Below are 17,447 nucleotides of genomic sequence, written 5' to 3' on the forward strand. Positions count from 1 at the left end.
ACCCTACTACAATTAAGAATCAAAAGGGCTGTTTAACTCTTTCTTAAATTCCCTATTGTTATATGACAGTTATAATGTAGTTGTCAGTATCATCATCCTCAAAAGCCACCCCCGAGGTATAAAGAGACAGTTAATTTTGGGTAATTTAAATGTTTTCCAGTTTTTTGAACTTATCTCATTTTCTTCTTTTGAAATATTAACACTTTATAGGCCATCACAACCTAGTGCAATCCAGAAACCCAAATTCTGCAAGGATCAGTCCATGATGAACCAGAGATGCAATTTTATTTTGCAGTGTCAATACAGAACTAAAACTTTGGTGCATACAAATCAGCGCTTATTTAATGTGGCAGTTCAGGAGAGTCCATGTGATCTGGTACTACTGTCTTTCCAAAGAAGAATGTGCTAATATGATTGGAGAAAAATTAGGAATTTTTTTGAAATACAGGCATATGCTGGGATGATAAATAGCTTGTGAGGTTTTCAGAGGGATGTTTTCCATTGTGCTAGGCTCTTTAAAATACAGAGGAAAAACCCCCAGTGTTTTTTTATGTGGCACTCTTCCAACATAAGATCCCAAGTGGCATACAGCAAAGAGTCAATGAAATAGGCAAGGGTTAAAGATGGGAAGGCCAGAGCCACAAGGTTCAGATACGGTCAGTGGTTGGCTGTTGTGATGCTTACAGGAAACCAATTAATTAAGGCCTGGAGCAAAGTTCAACAAACTCAGTGGAAAGACCTCCTGACTTGACAGGCTTTGATCTCCTGATGGGAAGGGCAGTCGGGGATAGCATATATTTATTTATTAATTAAAAAGCAGCATCCTTGCAAATGGTTGGAGCCATTAACTCATGCATTTGGAGCCATTAGCTCACCTATGTTATCTTTTTACCACTGCGCTCACCCTTCATTCCCTCATATTTATTGTCCATCATAATCACTTGTTCCATTTTGTTTTAAGTCATATTAGAAGTATATCAGGGAGGGCTGCAGGTTCCTATCTGCATGTATACCATCTAGCACAATCTGGTCTCAGTCCTGTTTTGGACCATAGAGTAATAGTGGTATCGATGGTTTCCACATTTGTTGGAGGTGTTTAAGAAGAGGCTGGGTAAGCATTGGTCAGGAATGTTCTAGGAGTAGCTATATCTGTGCTGTACTGTGGGTATTCCCCATGCTTCTGGCCTTTGTTAGTTGGCACATGGGACTAGGAAGACATTATTTCACCCTCCTCTTGCTACATGATGTCAAGGTTTTGTTATTTTTCCTCTGCTTTCCTCAGAAGCATTGCATGTTGGCTGCAGCCAAGTTATGAGATTTTCACTGGGGTGTACCAATGCTCCTGCTGAGACTTAAACTCAGAGGTTCCTGGTTAGAGGGTCTTATCCATTTGCTCAGGGTCAGACTGATCACTATATTTGGGGTCCGGAAGGAATTTTACCCCATGGTCAGATTGGTATGGACTGTGGGGTTGGGTTTTTTGCATTTTTCTGTAATGGGGCTTTGTGGCCCTCTTCCTAGGATCTCATGAGCGTATATTGACAACCTTTGTAGCAGCAGGACATTGGTCCTGGCCATGGTCCCCTTGCTTTATGTGAGGCAGGTTAGGGCGTTATGTCTTGCGTTGACTAGGATTGACTGTGTAGTTTTGCTAAGAGGCAAGACCGTGGATTTGTAAGGATAGATATGATCTTGATCTTGCCTCTGGCAGGAGCTTGGACTAGATGACCTCTTGAGGTCCTTTCCAGGCCTACTTTCTCGTGATTTTATGATTCTACAATCTGACACGAGATCCTTTTTATTTCAGACTCAGATCATGTATAAATGGATAGAGCCTAAAATCTGTAGGGAAGATCTTCGGGATGCAATGGAGCTGCCCCCTTCTGGAGAGAGGAAGGACTGTCCACCCTGCAACCCTGGGTTTTACAATAATGGATCATCTTCCTGCACGCCTTGCCCTCAGGGCATGTTTTCGGATGGGACACAGGGTAGGAGGCCTATTATCTGGTGAATTCCCCTTTTCAGTAGATCATTGCAGTGAATTTCTACCCATGTTTGCTTTGTTTCCCTAAAGGCAATCACTAGCCTGTGCATTACTTACGCTTTTATGAAGTGTTACTATTAGCTAGGGTTCTTATCCATCTAATAATTAGTGATTAAATGACATCAGAGCAGTGTTTGGGGATAGGCAGGTGAATGGAGAACATGAAGAATGGGTGTGTTAGAGCAACAATGGGTTGCTGTCATTAGTTAGTTGGCATTAACATCCTCAGAATTATTTTAAGGGCCACTGGAGGATAGAGTGATTACTCTGCTCTAGCATAAAATTCATCCTAATCCATCCCCAGCCAGGGGGCATAGGAGCAGAATGTTTAAGGCACTGTGCTACAGGGTCAGAGGGGTGAGTTTGTACCTTCCCCCAGGCTTGTACCAAAGTTGGCCCCTGATTGTTCAGGACGTGGAATCAGAGCATCCAGATGTGATGCCTTGCACCACATCACTTCCTTGTATGTCAGTGAGTGTGTTTACATGAGATGGTGACAGTGCAGTAGTCTAATAATACTGCACAGTAGCGTGTCACAGCACAAATACTGCTAAAATGCTACTGTGCAATAATATTAGGCTACTGCGCGGTAGCATCACTTAAAAAGCATTCACCGGCACTACTTGCAGTAACTCCGGGTACTGTGCATTTGTTCAGTACTTGATTATACAAGTTAATGAACATGTAGACATGTCCATTGGCTACAGAAACGGGCGTGCCTTAAGTAGGCTAGTCTGGTGGACCGTATCAGTTGAGATGACCTTTCACTCTTTTTACCACCCCTCTACCTTGACCTGTTGATTCCCCAGGACATCCTTGTCCAGCCAAGTTTATTGTAAGTTGTCAGCAAGGAGTCTTTTGCCTTTGCACTTTGGGCGATTGTTCTTACATCCTTAGATTCTAAGAATGATTATTCAGGTTTGAAGGACTATTTGTTTTACACGTATCTTCCATTTCATTCCCAGTTGCCCTGTATGAGACACTATTGTTTCCCTTTATACTTTTGTAAAGTGCTGCATTTTATAGTCATTACTTGGGTGCAATCTCCTTTCCCTGCTGTTCCCCTGTAGAATGCCAGGCCTGCCCAGCTGGGACTGAACCAGCTCTTGGATTTGAATATAAATGGTGGAACATACTGCCAGCCAATATGAAGACTTCTTGTTTCAATGTTGGAAATTCAAAGTGTGATGGAATGAATGGTGAGCCGGTCTCTCTCTACCTTGTTATCTTTCATCTTCACTGATTGTAAGAGTATTTGAGGGCATGGACAGAGAGGCTTACACTTCTGTAATTAGCATAACATCTTACATTGCTGTAAACAAAAAAAAAAGTAGTGGACAGATGACACAGACACCTAACATGGGATAACGACACAGTCACATAAAGAACTATTCCTAAAAGAGTCCAGGGCAAAATGCTATTAGTGTAATTTGCACTGCTTTAAGTTTCATACATCCACAACCATCCTAAAGTAGCTGTTTGCTGTAGGCAAACAGGGAATTACTTGCTCCTGTGTCGCCTAGTGGTGGCACAGCAATTGCCACCGACTGTGTGAGCTACCCTGGGATAGCTTTGCACCTGCCTGTTCCTGATCTCAGTTAATTGTTTCTGGTATACAGAACTGAATAACTATACAAGAGAATGTGTTTGTCTGTTCACACACTCGGGGCCCATCAAATATGTGCTTGGCTCAGTTAACCCCAGCATACAGCTGCTTTTCTTCCTCTCATTGCACATAGGTTTGATAAGTCAGTGGATAATCATCTTGTTGAATACCAAGCAAGAGGAAATAAAGGGCAAGACTCAGCTGGAATAAATCAGTTTTGCTCTGTTAACTTTCCTGGAACCAGACCAGATGCCAGAGTCTGTTCTACCTACTAGGCATCTAAGTGGACTTAGGTGCTTAAATGTGATCGCATTCTACCTAATGCAAGTCCTGAAAATCCATTAATGAATCTGCTTTTGTAACAAACCCTCTTTAGTCTGAGGTACAAGAAAGTGGGGTGGAGGAGAACCTATTTGCTTTTAACATTAGATGGATCACGCTAAAGAATCTACGTTCTGTTATGTGCCTACTAGGTGGCGTAGGATCTGATCCCAGATTATACCAACTGAACAGCTTAGAGTATATTAAAGAGGTAGTTATCCATGTTACAGAGTACAGGGTGCATCTAAGGCAGTAGTTCTCAACCTTCTTAGACTCAAGGCATGCATTGATAGACTTGAGGCACCCCTTGGAAAATGTCAGGTCTTAGTTTTTGCTCTTTTTTTGACTATAGAAAAGTAATAGAGCAATTCTTCTGTTTCAAAGACCTCACGTTACACCAGTCAGAATGTTTTTTTAACACTGAATTCGTATGTGAAAACCCTGGGTATATCTTGTCAATCATGTTTGCTCACCTAATAGAGCTAACATTTTACATCACCAAATATTCTCACGGCATCCCATGGTGTCCTGGCACCCTGGTTGAGAATCAGTGAGCTAAGGATTATATAGGAAAATAAATGTCCACATTTTTGTTGTATTGTAGTTTCTTCCTGTTTATCCTTAATGTCATTTTTCCTGATCATTGAGACTTGAGGAAACACCCCATACCTGGTGCCTTCCAAGCCTTCTCCCTGCATATGTCCTGAGGTGGCAGCAGAAAACATTCATAGTGCAGCTGTGGACATATTCCTATTCAGAGATTTCTTATACATATCCTATGAGGAACTGCTCCTGTCCTGTTCTGTATAGGAACTACTGCTCTCTAGGGTGCATGATAAGGTTGCTCCAGTAAAGTAATTCAAACACATACTTAAACTTAAGCACATACATTCCTAGATTATAGATTTTAGAGCACAAAGGGACCGTTCTAATCATCTAGTCTGACCCCAATTTACTGAACTTCAAGTTGCTTTTTAAATCAGAACTTCAAAGGTGACATTTTCATCTGACATGGACAATGTCCAGGAGCTGATATCCATCCTGAAAATGTCCCCCTTTTTAAAAGAAATTAGTTTTTTGACAATTTGTTCCAACTATATTTTTCAATCACTAGTTTATTTACTGAATTATTGAAAACCCCTGTATTATATAGAGAGATGAGGACACTTTTATATAAATTGCCTGTTTCTGGAAATGTGGATTTTTTTCCCTTTGCAGGTTGGGAGGTGGCTGGAGACCATATTCAGAGCGGGGCAGGGGGCTCTGATAATGATTTTCTTATCCTGAATCTGCACATCCCAGGATTTAAGTAAGAATCACAGTTTCTTTGTCAGTTTGTATTTTATTTGCCAGCTTTTGCACTTGCTTTACATTAACTCCTGATTGGAAAACAAAGTTTGGTTCTTCAGTACTAGATCATTTATAAGTAACTGGTTACTCCATACATTATTGTGACTGGGGCTGTTGACATCCTACACCCCAAATCTGTCATCAGATCTGTAGACACCACTGAAGTCACTTCAGCACCATATGGGTGGAGGAGTCCTTTATACATCAGATAGCAGTCAGGATCTTTGCTGTTTGCTAAGGACCAAACTGCTTTCACTTGAACAGGAGCAAATTAGGTGCAATTTCTAAAGTAAACCTGATATTAGGGCTGGCATCCCATGGACCTCACTCAAGTGAGCAGTGATTTAGAAGTTAATGGTGTGATGCTTTCTAGGACACAAGGCCAGTTATATCTTTTTAGATTAAGAGACAACTCCCACCTCCCTTCAGAAGGTAGAGGAAAAATTACCCTGAAAGGGATCACAGTGGAACAGTGAGTATCTTTTGTGATATACCCCACCTTCTCCTGCTTCTGTACTGTAGGCACCTACTAAACATTACGCATATTACTCTATTGCCTGGTTAATTGATAAATTAATTTAGACTGGCCACATGTGAAAAGTAAGACCAGCCATTAGTGCAAAGTAATTATCACACAATAAAAATCACTATCCAGCTATAAAAAGAACCAACCAACAATAAAGTTAGTGCTAGAAAATGTGTAATAACTCTCTAGCTGGTTTCTATTTAACTTAAATTTGAACATGTAGCAGGGTCCTGGGTGGGATATGAGTGTACTCAGCATCACCCTGAGTCACTCAGCATTTTGCAGGGTAACACCCTAAATATTTAAGTCCTACGTGCAAGTCCTGCTTGCAGCTTGCAACATAAAATCTGCACTAACATATTTCAAATCAAAGCCTTTGTGAATCCAGACATTGGCTATGATCTTAATCCAGCCAAATGTTACATATATGCATTTATGGATATATATATTTTCCTCTAGAAGTGAATAGGAGAACTTGCATAATTACACACACACACACACACACACACACACACACACACACACACACACTCTCTCTCTCTCTCTCTCTCTCTCTCTCTCTCTCTCTCTCTCTCTTTGCTGTACCCAATAACACAATTGATGGAAAGGTAAGGGATAGGCACACAACTTAGACCAGGCTCTAAACTGCTTCCTAATGCCCATGTGGTTCCAAGGCACTCAATGCTGTAAACCACTGGGATGATTTTAGGTGTCACTAAATTCTACGTCTTTATTTTAGCACTGTGGTTTGGTCAAAGTCGAGTTGCAGATACAACCTGGTATCATAAGAACATAAAAACTGCCATTTACTAGGTCAGATCAAAGGACCATCTTGTTCCATATCCTGTGTTACAGTGGCAGAGAGTGGACGCTGAAAGGGAGGGTGAACTAGTTGGGCATTATACACATATTTTTTTTCCTTCAACACACTGGAGATCCACTGCTTCAGACTCAATTAATTGAGTCTGCTCTGCATGCAAGCTGAGGCAAACAACACTGCACTGCATACAGTTGTATAAGCGGTGAAATGCATGTCAGCGCGCAGAAAATGGCAGCGGTGTGCTCTTCAGCTAAAGCATCTCTGAGGTGTTTTAGTTTAAAAGCATGTTACTGCCATTTTCTCAGCACTGATGTGCATTTTACTGCTTGTATAACTGCAAGCGTCACAGCGCCAGGTGATTTTTAAAGTGCCCAGTGCTGTGACGCATGCATGTGTAAAAATGCCCGGTATGACTAAGGTTTTTTCCACTGGTCCTCTCTCAGTTGCAGCTTCCAGCATTTAAGGTTATAGTATTTGCAGGTTTCTTTGGACACAAAAATTATACCACTTGAGCTAAACCAGTATAATTAAAGTGGTCCATCCCCTTCCTCCAGTGCAGACACAATTATGGTGGCATAAATATGCTGCCTAACTGATGAAGCTGTTCCCATCTGGGAAGGAAAATAAGCTGTACAAGAATAAGCCACTTGTACACCAGCATAATTGTATTCCCTTACTGACTGCAGTGATATAGCAGTATCACTAAAGAAATCATACTCCTAATCAAAAACGTCATTGTAGCCAACCCGCAGTGCTGCAAGGATTGATGGACCAGACCTTCTGTTCGGGGCAGACTTTGTGGGAATGAATTTCAATTCTCCAGGCATTTGAAAAAGAAATAGTGTGACTGACTGCTAAGTGTTTGTAGAGAACTTTGTAAATATTTCAGTTCCTCCCTGTTAAACAGACCTCCAACGTCAGTGACTGGAGCAACTGGGTCAGAACTAGGACGGATTACATTTATTTTTGAGACCATCTGTTCAGCAGATTGCGTGCTGTACTTTATGGTGGTAAGTGAGACCTTTTACTCCATGACAGATGAGTGAGCTTGGCATTCCACGTGTCATTTTAATATCTGTACATAGAAACGATTAGCTGCATTAGGTTTATTATGATGAAGATTAAGTGTGGCATTAGTTTAGTATCTGCAGTGCCCTTGTAGGTGGATTTAATTGATGATCTAGCAAGTTTTCTCCATCATTTGTAGTATGATCTCATTCTTCTCTGAAGTATAGAAAAGAATCAGTAAGCTGATGGAAAAAAGGATCGCATTCTGTCCTTTTTGACTCCACCTGATAAAACTCCAATTGACGGCAATAGGACCAGAATTTCACCTTCTAATCTAACAATGTCATGTTCTGGGTAAAGGGTACAGGAAGGGAAAAACTCTTTTTACCCATACTAGATTGTCAGGCGATCACTAAGCCCTTTGCTGAGCTTTGACATGAGACATCAAGAAGTGGAATGTCCCTCAAACGGAGGCACTCAAAATTAGTATCTACTTTTTGGAAAACTGGCATTACTCTCACTGTGCCTGGATTTGTCCCATCTATTTTCTTCGGTTTTCAAGTCAGCAGGGACCATTTGGATCAACCTAGTTTGACTCCCGTATAACACAAGTCACAGGACTTTCCTCAATGTATTTTTGTTTAAACTAGAGCATTTGCTTCAGAAAAAGCTCCCATTCTTTACTTAAAAATTGCCAGTTGTGGAGAAATAGAGACAAATGTATTTATTGTCCATTGCTAAACACCATATACAAATAAAAGGTCCTCTAAATGCATTAAGCACCAGCTATTATTATAAAATATTCTTATAATATTTCAAACCTCCTTCATTAATATTGTTTCTATTTTATTATGGATTTTGTAGGATGTTAATAGAAAAAACACTAATGTGGTGGAATCCTGGGAAAGAAGTAAAGAGAAACAGTCCTACACTCACATCATCTCCAAAAATGCTTCTTTCACATTCACATGGGCCTTCCAGAGAATAAACGAAGGCCAGGATGTAAGTATTTGATATTTAAGCCAGGATTTAACAGCAGAGCCTCCCTCTGAAATTCACTCAAGTACTCAAAATCCCAGTCCACCTACTCAAGCCTGTTTCTTGCTTCATTTATAGAGAAAGCTGGCATAGGCGTGCTGTCCAACATAATAGAAACCCTGTATCTACCATCTGTATTCGGGGTCACACAGTGGGAATATATTGTACTTCTAATAATGGCTAAGTAGGAAGGTGCAAAGTGGCTCACAAAAATCAAAAGGCAAAATGATAACAAAAACAGTGAAAATCTGGATAGCAAGACATCTTGGGTAGTCTCCAAAAATATGAATGATCCTTTGGGAGAGGCCAGGATCTCTCCCTTATTTTAGGCTGAATCTTGCTTTCATCTGGCACAAACTTGGTATTGTCCTGCTTCATCAATAGGAGACAGCAAAATGCTAAACTGAGAAATGGAGAGCAAAGCAAATGCTATAGATGCTAATAATGTTAATCCCATTTGTACTTGTGCAGCATCTCTTACGTTATATCTTTTACCACAAAATATTAGATTCTGATTCAACAAGGCACTAAAACACATAGCTGCTTATAAAGTCAGGAATGGCCCTAATGAAAAAAGGAGTGGGGAGGGGAAGCCGTTCATGGAATAGCTCTTGCCTCTGCATGTCTAAGTGGAATCTTCGCCATTTTTGGGCTCTGCTTTACACTTTGGATTATACACTGGCTCTGCATGACTGTGGGTACAGGCTTGTGCACACACAACTCACTATGCATGTGTACAAGGACAGGTTCTAGAAAAAAGTGAAGGGGCATGAGAGGGAGGGGGGACCCTCCTCTGTTTTAGCCCCAGTAGCTGAGTAGTTAAGGCACTTGCTGAGGAAGCAGGAGATTCAACCGTTAGGCTCCCTAACACAGAATGGGTTTGACTCCTGAAGCTGAGCCACTGCATTTAATAGTTACTGCATAACATGGATGGGGAGCAATGCAGAAGGTTCTGTAAGGCTCCTGGGAAGAATCCAGGGCTTGCTTCCTTTTAGAAGCAATATCATCTCACTGAGCTACACATCCTCTACCTTGTGTCCTTCCTCCTGACCCCACATACCTTACTGTCTTGGCTGCCACAGTGGTCCAGTGCAGTGTCCTAACCACCACACCACAAGTCAGCTATTAGCCAGTCCCTTCTCTAGTGTGCCTTTAGAAGCTGGCCCTTAGACAGCCAAGAGATTTCATTCTCAACTCAACTGCTTCTTGGCTTCATATCTAAGAGCGAGATAAAAAGGTTGTTTTATCTAAGAACCAGATTCTTATCTATTCCACCTTATTCAAGTCCCAGACAAAACATTGATGCGCACCTATACACATGGAGGGAAGCTGCTCTAACATGCTGAAATTGCCTGCTGCACATCAGAGCAGACTCAATTAATAGAGTCTGCTGGACTGTGGTAATTACTATGATCCAGCAGACTCTAGTGTCATGTATATCAGCGTCCCTGCTCTGAAAAATGGTGGCGAGGGCACTTTTTACAAGCTTTAGTTAAAATGGCCCTGCTGCTATTTTTCAGTGTAGGGACGCTAATACATGGGATGCTCTGGGCGTTTTAATTAGAGTTGCTTTCAGAACTGCAATAATTAAAGCTCCCCGCTCCCCCACCAACTCCCGGAGGATGTCTACAAATGCCTGGAGCATGACTGTAAATACTTTTGTAACATGGCTCCATCCTAAACTCAAGATTAAGTCACCAAAAGGCAGAGAGCAGGAGCAGAACTCATCCACCCCTTATGTCAGCTGTTTTCCAGGGATGAGCAGGATGGGATAGAATCACTTAGGCACCTAATAAGTGGACTAGGATTTGGACCCTGGTGACCTGCAGGTTGCCTCCTGATCTCTACCTTTAGACGAAGCACTGGGGGAAGCAACTTATTAATCGCAGACAGGATACAACATGCTTCCCTAAGGGTTCCTTCCAGCGTCTGATAAACATGCCTAAGTGCTTTCTTGAACTGGAGGTCTTCTACTGCACAGGGCTGTTGTGAGATTTGATTCAAAGATGAGATTCTGATTGTATAACATGGACTGGGATTATTTCTCCCACTCTTGTTTCAGAGCAGGCAGTTCATCAATGACATGGTGAAGATCTACTCAATCATGGTGACCAATGCTGTGGATGGAGTGGCCTCATCCTGTCGGGCCTGCGCACTGGGTTCGGAGCAGTTCGGTTCATCCTGCGTGCCATGCCCAGCTGGACACTACATTGAGAAGGAAACCAACCAGTGCAAGGAATGCCCAGCCAATACCTGTCTGTCCGTACATCAGGTGTATGGCAAAGAGGCTTGTGTCTCTTGTGGGCCTGGCAGTAAAAGTACCAAGGTACAGAGACTGAAAGTGGTTAAAAACATAACAACATAAGAATTGCCACTGACTGGGGCCAAATAGTCAGTCCATCTTGTCCAGTATCTTGTGTCACACAGTGGCAGAGTGTGGATGCTGAAAGGGAGGGTGAATTGGGCATGACCAGAGTTTTAATCATTCTTCCTCTATTGCTTGCAGCCTCCAGCATTTAAGATCTAGGAAGTTCTGATTCTTAACTCACAATGCTCAATAGCTACTGATTCTCCTTTCTTCCAAGCATTTGTCTTTAGCCTCTTTTTGAATCTAGCTAAACTGTCAGCTTCCACACCATCTGGTGGCAACAAGCTCCACAACTTTAATTGCATGTTGTGTGAAAAAGAACTTCCTTTTGTTGGTTTTAAACTTCCTACCTACTAGTTTCATTGTGATCCCAGGTTCTTGTATTCAGAGAGAGAGTAAGTAATAAATCCCTATTTACTTTCTCTTCGCCTTTTAGTGTTTTGTAAACCTTTCTCATTCCCCCTCTCAAACATCTCTTTTCTAAATGGAATAGGCCTAGCCTTCTTAGTCTCTCCTCATATGGAAGCCCTTCCATACCACAGATCATCCTTGTTGCCCTTCTCTATACCTTCTCTAATTCTTTTATATTCTTTATGAGGTGTAGGTACCAGACCTAGGCACAGTATTGAAAGTGTGGATGCACTATGGATTTATAAAGGTGGGCGTAATGATACTTTCTGTTTTGTTTACAGTTCCCTTCTTAATAATCCCTAATGTTTTGTTTGCCTTTTTATGGCTGCTGAACACTGAGCTGTTGTTTTTAGCAGACTGTCCACAGTGACTCCCAGATCTCTTTCCTTTGTGGTAACAGCTAATGTAGAGCCCATCATAGTTTGTGTATGGTTTGGGTTATTTTTGACCACGTGTACCACTATGCTTATCTACATTGACTTGCACCTGCCATTTAGCTGCCCACTTGCTCAATTGTGCCAGATCCTTCTGTAGTTCCTCACAGTCTGCCTTGGTCTTTACCACTTTGAATAATTTTGTGTCATCAGCAAATTTGGCTGTCTCACTACTCACCCCTTTGTCCAGAACATTTATGAATATGTTAAGCATCCCTGGTCCCCACCATTTACTTTTTTTCCATCTTGAAGCTGACCCTTTATAGGCAGATAAAGTTATACCCTTTATATGGACTCTTTGCTCTCTAGCTTTGTGCCAGTTTCTATGTCATGAGTGGACATTCCCTACTATTCTGTGACTACTTCATTTTATTAAGAGTCTCTTATGGGGGACCTTGTCAAAGGTTTTTTGGAAGTCCAAATACACTATTGGTGCATCTACACATGTGTTTTACTGTGGAGCTGACTAATCCACAATAAAGTATCACTGTATACATGTGCCTATATGAGGGTGCAGTAAAATAATTAATTCTGCTGTCGGATAGTACTGTCCAGGACAAATACTATCCTAAAGCGGAGCATTTATGTGCAATGAAATGCACATGTAGTAGGTGACTGGGGCTGGTTGGGGCACAAGGATGCTACAGTGCAGAAGCTACATGCCAGGTAGCCCCTCACTGTAGCAACCTCATGCCCCGGCCAGCCCCTCTGCAGCATGTTGAGCTGGGCTTGAGCAGCTCCAGGCTGGCAGGCTGACCCCTCTGTGTTCCCTGCTAGCTGGGGCTTCTCCACCCTCGTTCAACATGCTGTGGTCCTGGGTACATGTGTAAATGCTGCACCTGGAAGCAATAAACTGCAGAACAAACTGCACCAGAGTTTATTGCCACATGCTAATTGCACATGTAGATGCACTCAGTGTCAACAAGATTGCCCCAGTCCACCTGCTTATTGACACCCCCAAAGAATTTTAATAGGTTGGTGAGGCACAGTTTCCATTTGATAAAGCTGTGTTGCTTCCTCATCAGCAAATCATGTTCATCCATGTGTTGAACAATTATTTTTTTATTATTGTTTCTATCAGTTTTCCAGGAACAGAAGTTACCAGCTTGTAGTTCCCTGAATCCCTTCTAGACCCTTTTTAAAATATGGGAGTCACACTGGTGACGCTCTAGTCCTCTGGTACTGAGGCTGTTTTTAGTGGTAGGTTGCATGCTACAGTTAGAACTTCAGTAATTTCTGATCTGAGCTGCTTTAGCACCCTAGGTGTGAATGTCATTAGCTCCTTCAGGAGTGGTTTCACTCCTGTAGGGAGTGTCAGTCTGAACTGTGTGCTATTCTGCACCTGTCAGCTTTCCCTACCACTTTAATTTAAAAGATTCTCTACCCTTTTTTTAATGCTATATGCCAGAGGCTTACTAGCATTTTGGCACAGGTAGAAACCGTCCTTTCTGTATAGGGTCCTCGTGTTCCAAAAGATTCCCCCAGCTCTTAATAAACCTAAACTCTTCCTCCCAACACCATCATCTCAGCCATGTGTTTAGGCACTGGAGCTCTCCCTGTGTAGCTGATCCTGTATATGGCACTATGCTACCATAGGGGTCCTGGCTTTCAACCTCTTACCTAGGGGTGCATCCAGAGGAGCATGCATGGGTAATTGCCACATTCCAGCAGACTCCGGCATTGCATATATCAGCGTCTCCACACTGAAAAATGGCGACAGGGGCACTTTAACTAAAGCTTGTTTGATGATGCACTTGATGCTCCAGGCACTTTAATTAGAGCGGCTCTCAGAGCTGCTGTAATTGAGGCACACCCTTCCCTCCTGGAACACATCTATGAACACCCTTAAAGGCTTCCCCTGAAAGCGGGGGGGGGGGGGGGGGTTGGGGGGGGTGGCAAACTGACTTAAAAACTGCTCTGTTTGCTCCCCTTGTTTGCTCACTCCCTGATCACTCAGGGGATCTCCTTTTATGCTCTGCGGAGCATGGACTGGCGCTGCCCCTTTGTTAGGGCTTTTGTCAGACACAGGCAGCAATCACTCAGCTAGGAGCTCAGAGCACTCAGCCCAAGGACAGAGCTGTCTGCTTCACCATGGAAATGGCCACTGCTAGCTCTGTGATGTAGTTAGTCAACAGTGCCATTGCTCCAGACCCATTCCTGGCACCATGTCTGCTTGCAATTGCTTAACAAAACACTCTGCTTATGGTTCTGTGTGTCCTCTTGTAATGGGTGAGTGTGACAATGTCTTTGTGAGGTCCATCTACAAAGGCTAAACTCAGGACTTCCAGATCTAAAAACACAGGCCTCTATTACAAGGCTTAAAGCATCAGATCTGTTAGTACACTAAGTCAGTAATTAATTCATAAATGTATACATCATGTAGTTACCTGAAGATGGGGGAGAGGGCAATGCTGTGTCAGTGTGGGCTACATAAATCTGCCATGGCCCTCTGTGGACTAGAATTGCAGACTGATTGCAATATAATGTATACAACCTACAGTATGTATAAGCTGTGGACTCTGGTTAAAAGAGATTTAAATAGAAATGGGAGCTCTCGCCTCACCAGCTGAGAAGGGGGAGCTCTGAACCAAGCATACTCCTTATATATATGGGAACCATATACTCCCATTTGCTTTAACCCAGGGGGTCTGTAACTGTCTTTTAATATACTTTTCTTCCTCTGGAAGGACCACTCCACGTGCTTCAGTGACTGTCTGGTGTCGTATTTCAAGGATAACCAGAGCCTGAATTATGATTTCAGTAACCTCAGTGGTGTGGGCTCGTTAATGAGTGGACCCAGCTTCACGTCTAGAGGAACCAAGTTCTTTCATTTCTTTAACATCAGCCTATGTGGGAATGAGGTAGGTGCTGACGTAGTAGGGACAGGGAATGGGCTAGCCTCACTGAGTTTGATTGTGTATATCTTTGTGGCCTCCTAGTAGTTAATCAGCACCTGATTTGGGGAGGTCTTAATTGTCTTGAGCTCCTTCTGCATTTAGGCCCCAGCTCAGTGCCAAACCTTTCCATTGGGATTTGGATCCAATCACAAATGAGGCTCCTGTTTATGGCAAAATGATATTCTGGCAAGAGGACTGTAGTGCTTCAGGCCAGGGGAGTTAAGCACATTTGGACTTCCAGCCAGATCTGAACCATGGGGCTTCTCGTGTGCTGGGTCTGGAACCACCTCTGCTGGCAGGGTGAGCAGTGTCAGGGAGCTGCAGGGGCTAGTACTTGCCCTGTTGCTGCTGAGATGTGTCCCTAATGGGGCTCCACACCCCAGAGTTTGGCTACAGGCCCTGTCCCCAAATTCCCAGCCACTCTGGGAACCCTGCAGGCTGGATGTATAGATCCACAGGCCAGAGATGGCCACAGGCTTTAAGACCCCTGCTTTAAATTAAGGAGATGCTCAGGAAACAGAATCCCGGACCTTCTTTTGTTTTTCTGTGGGATCTCCAGGGCCATTCACCTGACCTATCTCTTGCTAATGTGGTATTCTGCTGCAAAACCAGCCCAAACTAAGAACTGAAATTTTTAACTGTCAGCTTCTTTCCATATGGCCCCAGGTTCCCTTCTCACTCAAGTGAAGATGTTGTTGTCAGCAGAGCACCTCTTTGCCCAGCTACCCACCAGCCTTCACTTCCAGTCACACCTGCCAGTTATTGAGGTCTCTGACTGTTTGCTTTCCGACTGTTAGAGCAATAATGAAATGCATTTAACTAATTTCGGTAAAAGCATATGCTTCTGTTGCTGAGTGTTAATGCACATCATCTGGAAGATGGCAGTTTACAGCAACAAAGGCTTAATCTAAATTTTGAAATACACTAAAGCAATGATTATTGATTCCTCAAAGCACTTCAGCAGATGGATACATTTAAACATGTGGGTTAGTCATCCCAGTGATGTCGCTAGTGGTACTGAAGACAATGGAAACACTCATGTGCTTAAATCTATGCAAGTGCTGTACCTTACAGCTTGATCCTACAGGGCGTGGAGTGCTCTTCCACCAAAATGCTTAAATACACATGCAACATTTTGTATACCAGCAGTCCCAGTGTCTTAGAGTAACTCACATGCTTCAGTGCTCTTCTGGACTGGGGATGCTGAGGGCACATGCAGACAAATGGGCACGTGCAGTATGTGGTGCTGCAAACCATATGCATCGCATATGCAGGCGTTTGCCGTGCTTGGCAGCATGGCAGGTTTTTTTTGACATTGGGGGATCCTGGTGTCCAAAAAAACCTGCGACTGGAAAAAAACGAGGTGGTGCATATGGCGTTGGAGTGTGCTGCCTGAAACCGGAGCCTGGCTGGCCAGATCCACGCTCCAGCTGCCAGCCAGGCTCTGCATGCTGGATTGCTGCTGCTGAAGCCCCAGGAAGCACTCAGAACCCCAGGTAAGACTGCTGGGGCCAGCCCAGGTGCTGGCCTCAGCCTCCCCTACCCCACCCAGGGCAACTTGCCATGTGCCAGAGCATGTGTGCGTGAGCATTCCTCAGGGACAAGTAGCAGCGACACAACTACGTGTTGCTGCTATTTGTCTCCAGGAAAACGCACGTGCGTGTTCATCTGGACACACCCTGAATGTTCAGTATTTTATGGAATTGGGCCCGCAAGGAGTGAATTGCCTTGTCTGTTGTGACAGTTGCTCTGCATTTCTCATGGAGGTCTCTAGGGAGGGATACATCTCTGAGATGTATTAATGCAGTGTTGTAGAAACCAATAGGCATTCCTTTAAGCATTGCATGCATTCATTCTCTGTGAACAGTTTTTCCTGGGTTAAGTCCCAGATAACGAGGTATCATATAATGAATCATTATGTGGTTAAGGGAAATACAGTTTTTCGTTGCAAGACATTCTATTATGCATTGCAAGTAAGTGCTATGTTGTCAAGAAAAACAAATAAGGATGCTTAATAGCACAGGTCCTGAGCAATACATAAGAGGGAAGTGTCTGGCTGTTTCAGAATACGCGTCCAGATTTAATTGGAACCTTCATGATGGGACAATTTAATGTTGCCGTTTGTCTCCTCCTTGCTGACAATTTCAAATTCTTTTCAAGCTGTCATGAGAGGAACGCACCTTCCCTCTTTACATCCCCTCCCTCCCAAGTCTGTGAAAATCCTGCAGGAAATAAAAGCCCATTTTCACCCTCATCTAATATCTACAGGGAAAGAAGATGGCCATTTGCACTGACAACATAACAGATGTCACTCTAAAGGATATGGTGGCTGAATCAGAAGATGATTCAAACTTCATGGGAGCTTTTGTGTGCCAGTCTACCATCATCCCATCTGACAGCAAGGGGTTCAGGACAGCCCTGGCTCTGCAGTCCAACAGTCTTGCTGATGCATTTTTAGGTATGTGGTTTTGTCTTTTGCTTCTTTGCACTTAATACACACTCTACAGATTGGTCATCTACAAATAAGAGAAGGGGCAACACTGCTTCACGGTCTAATCCCATCAGTGGAATTTTCCCAGCACCTCTGTGGACAAGGCACCCCATGTTGTGTGGCAATTGTATTT

At 43.1% G+C, this 17,447-nt stretch overlaps 1 protein-coding gene across 1 annotated transcript in view; it reads left to right on the forward strand.

Moving 5' to 3' along the window:
- ELAPOR2 (endosome-lysosome associated apoptosis and autophagy regulator family member 2) overlaps positions 1–17,447 on the forward strand; it is a 175,773-nt gene that overhangs the window by 131,210 nt on the left and 27,116 nt on the right. The window contains exons 9-16 of the mRNA XM_090041865.1: positions 1,808–1,988; positions 3,115–3,243; positions 5,190–5,280; positions 7,575–7,677; positions 8,540–8,677; positions 10,776–11,039; positions 14,614–14,787; positions 17,092–17,281. Coding sequence (XP_089897991.1) covers positions 1,808–1,988; positions 3,115–3,243; positions 5,190–5,280; positions 7,575–7,677; positions 8,540–8,677; positions 10,776–11,039; positions 14,614–14,787; positions 17,092–17,281 — 1,270 coding nt within the window. The remainder of the gene's footprint in view (positions 1–1,807; positions 1,989–3,114; positions 3,244–5,189; positions 5,281–7,574; positions 7,678–8,539; positions 8,678–10,775; positions 11,040–14,613; positions 14,788–17,091; positions 17,282–17,447) is intronic.

This window comes from Crocodylus siamensis, chromosome 4 (assembly GCF_052110815.1).
Source record: "Crocodylus siamensis isolate JL-2025a chromosome 4, ASM5211081v1, whole genome shotgun sequence".
NCBI lineage: Eukaryota > Metazoa > Chordata > Crocodylia > Crocodylidae > Crocodylus > Crocodylus siamensis.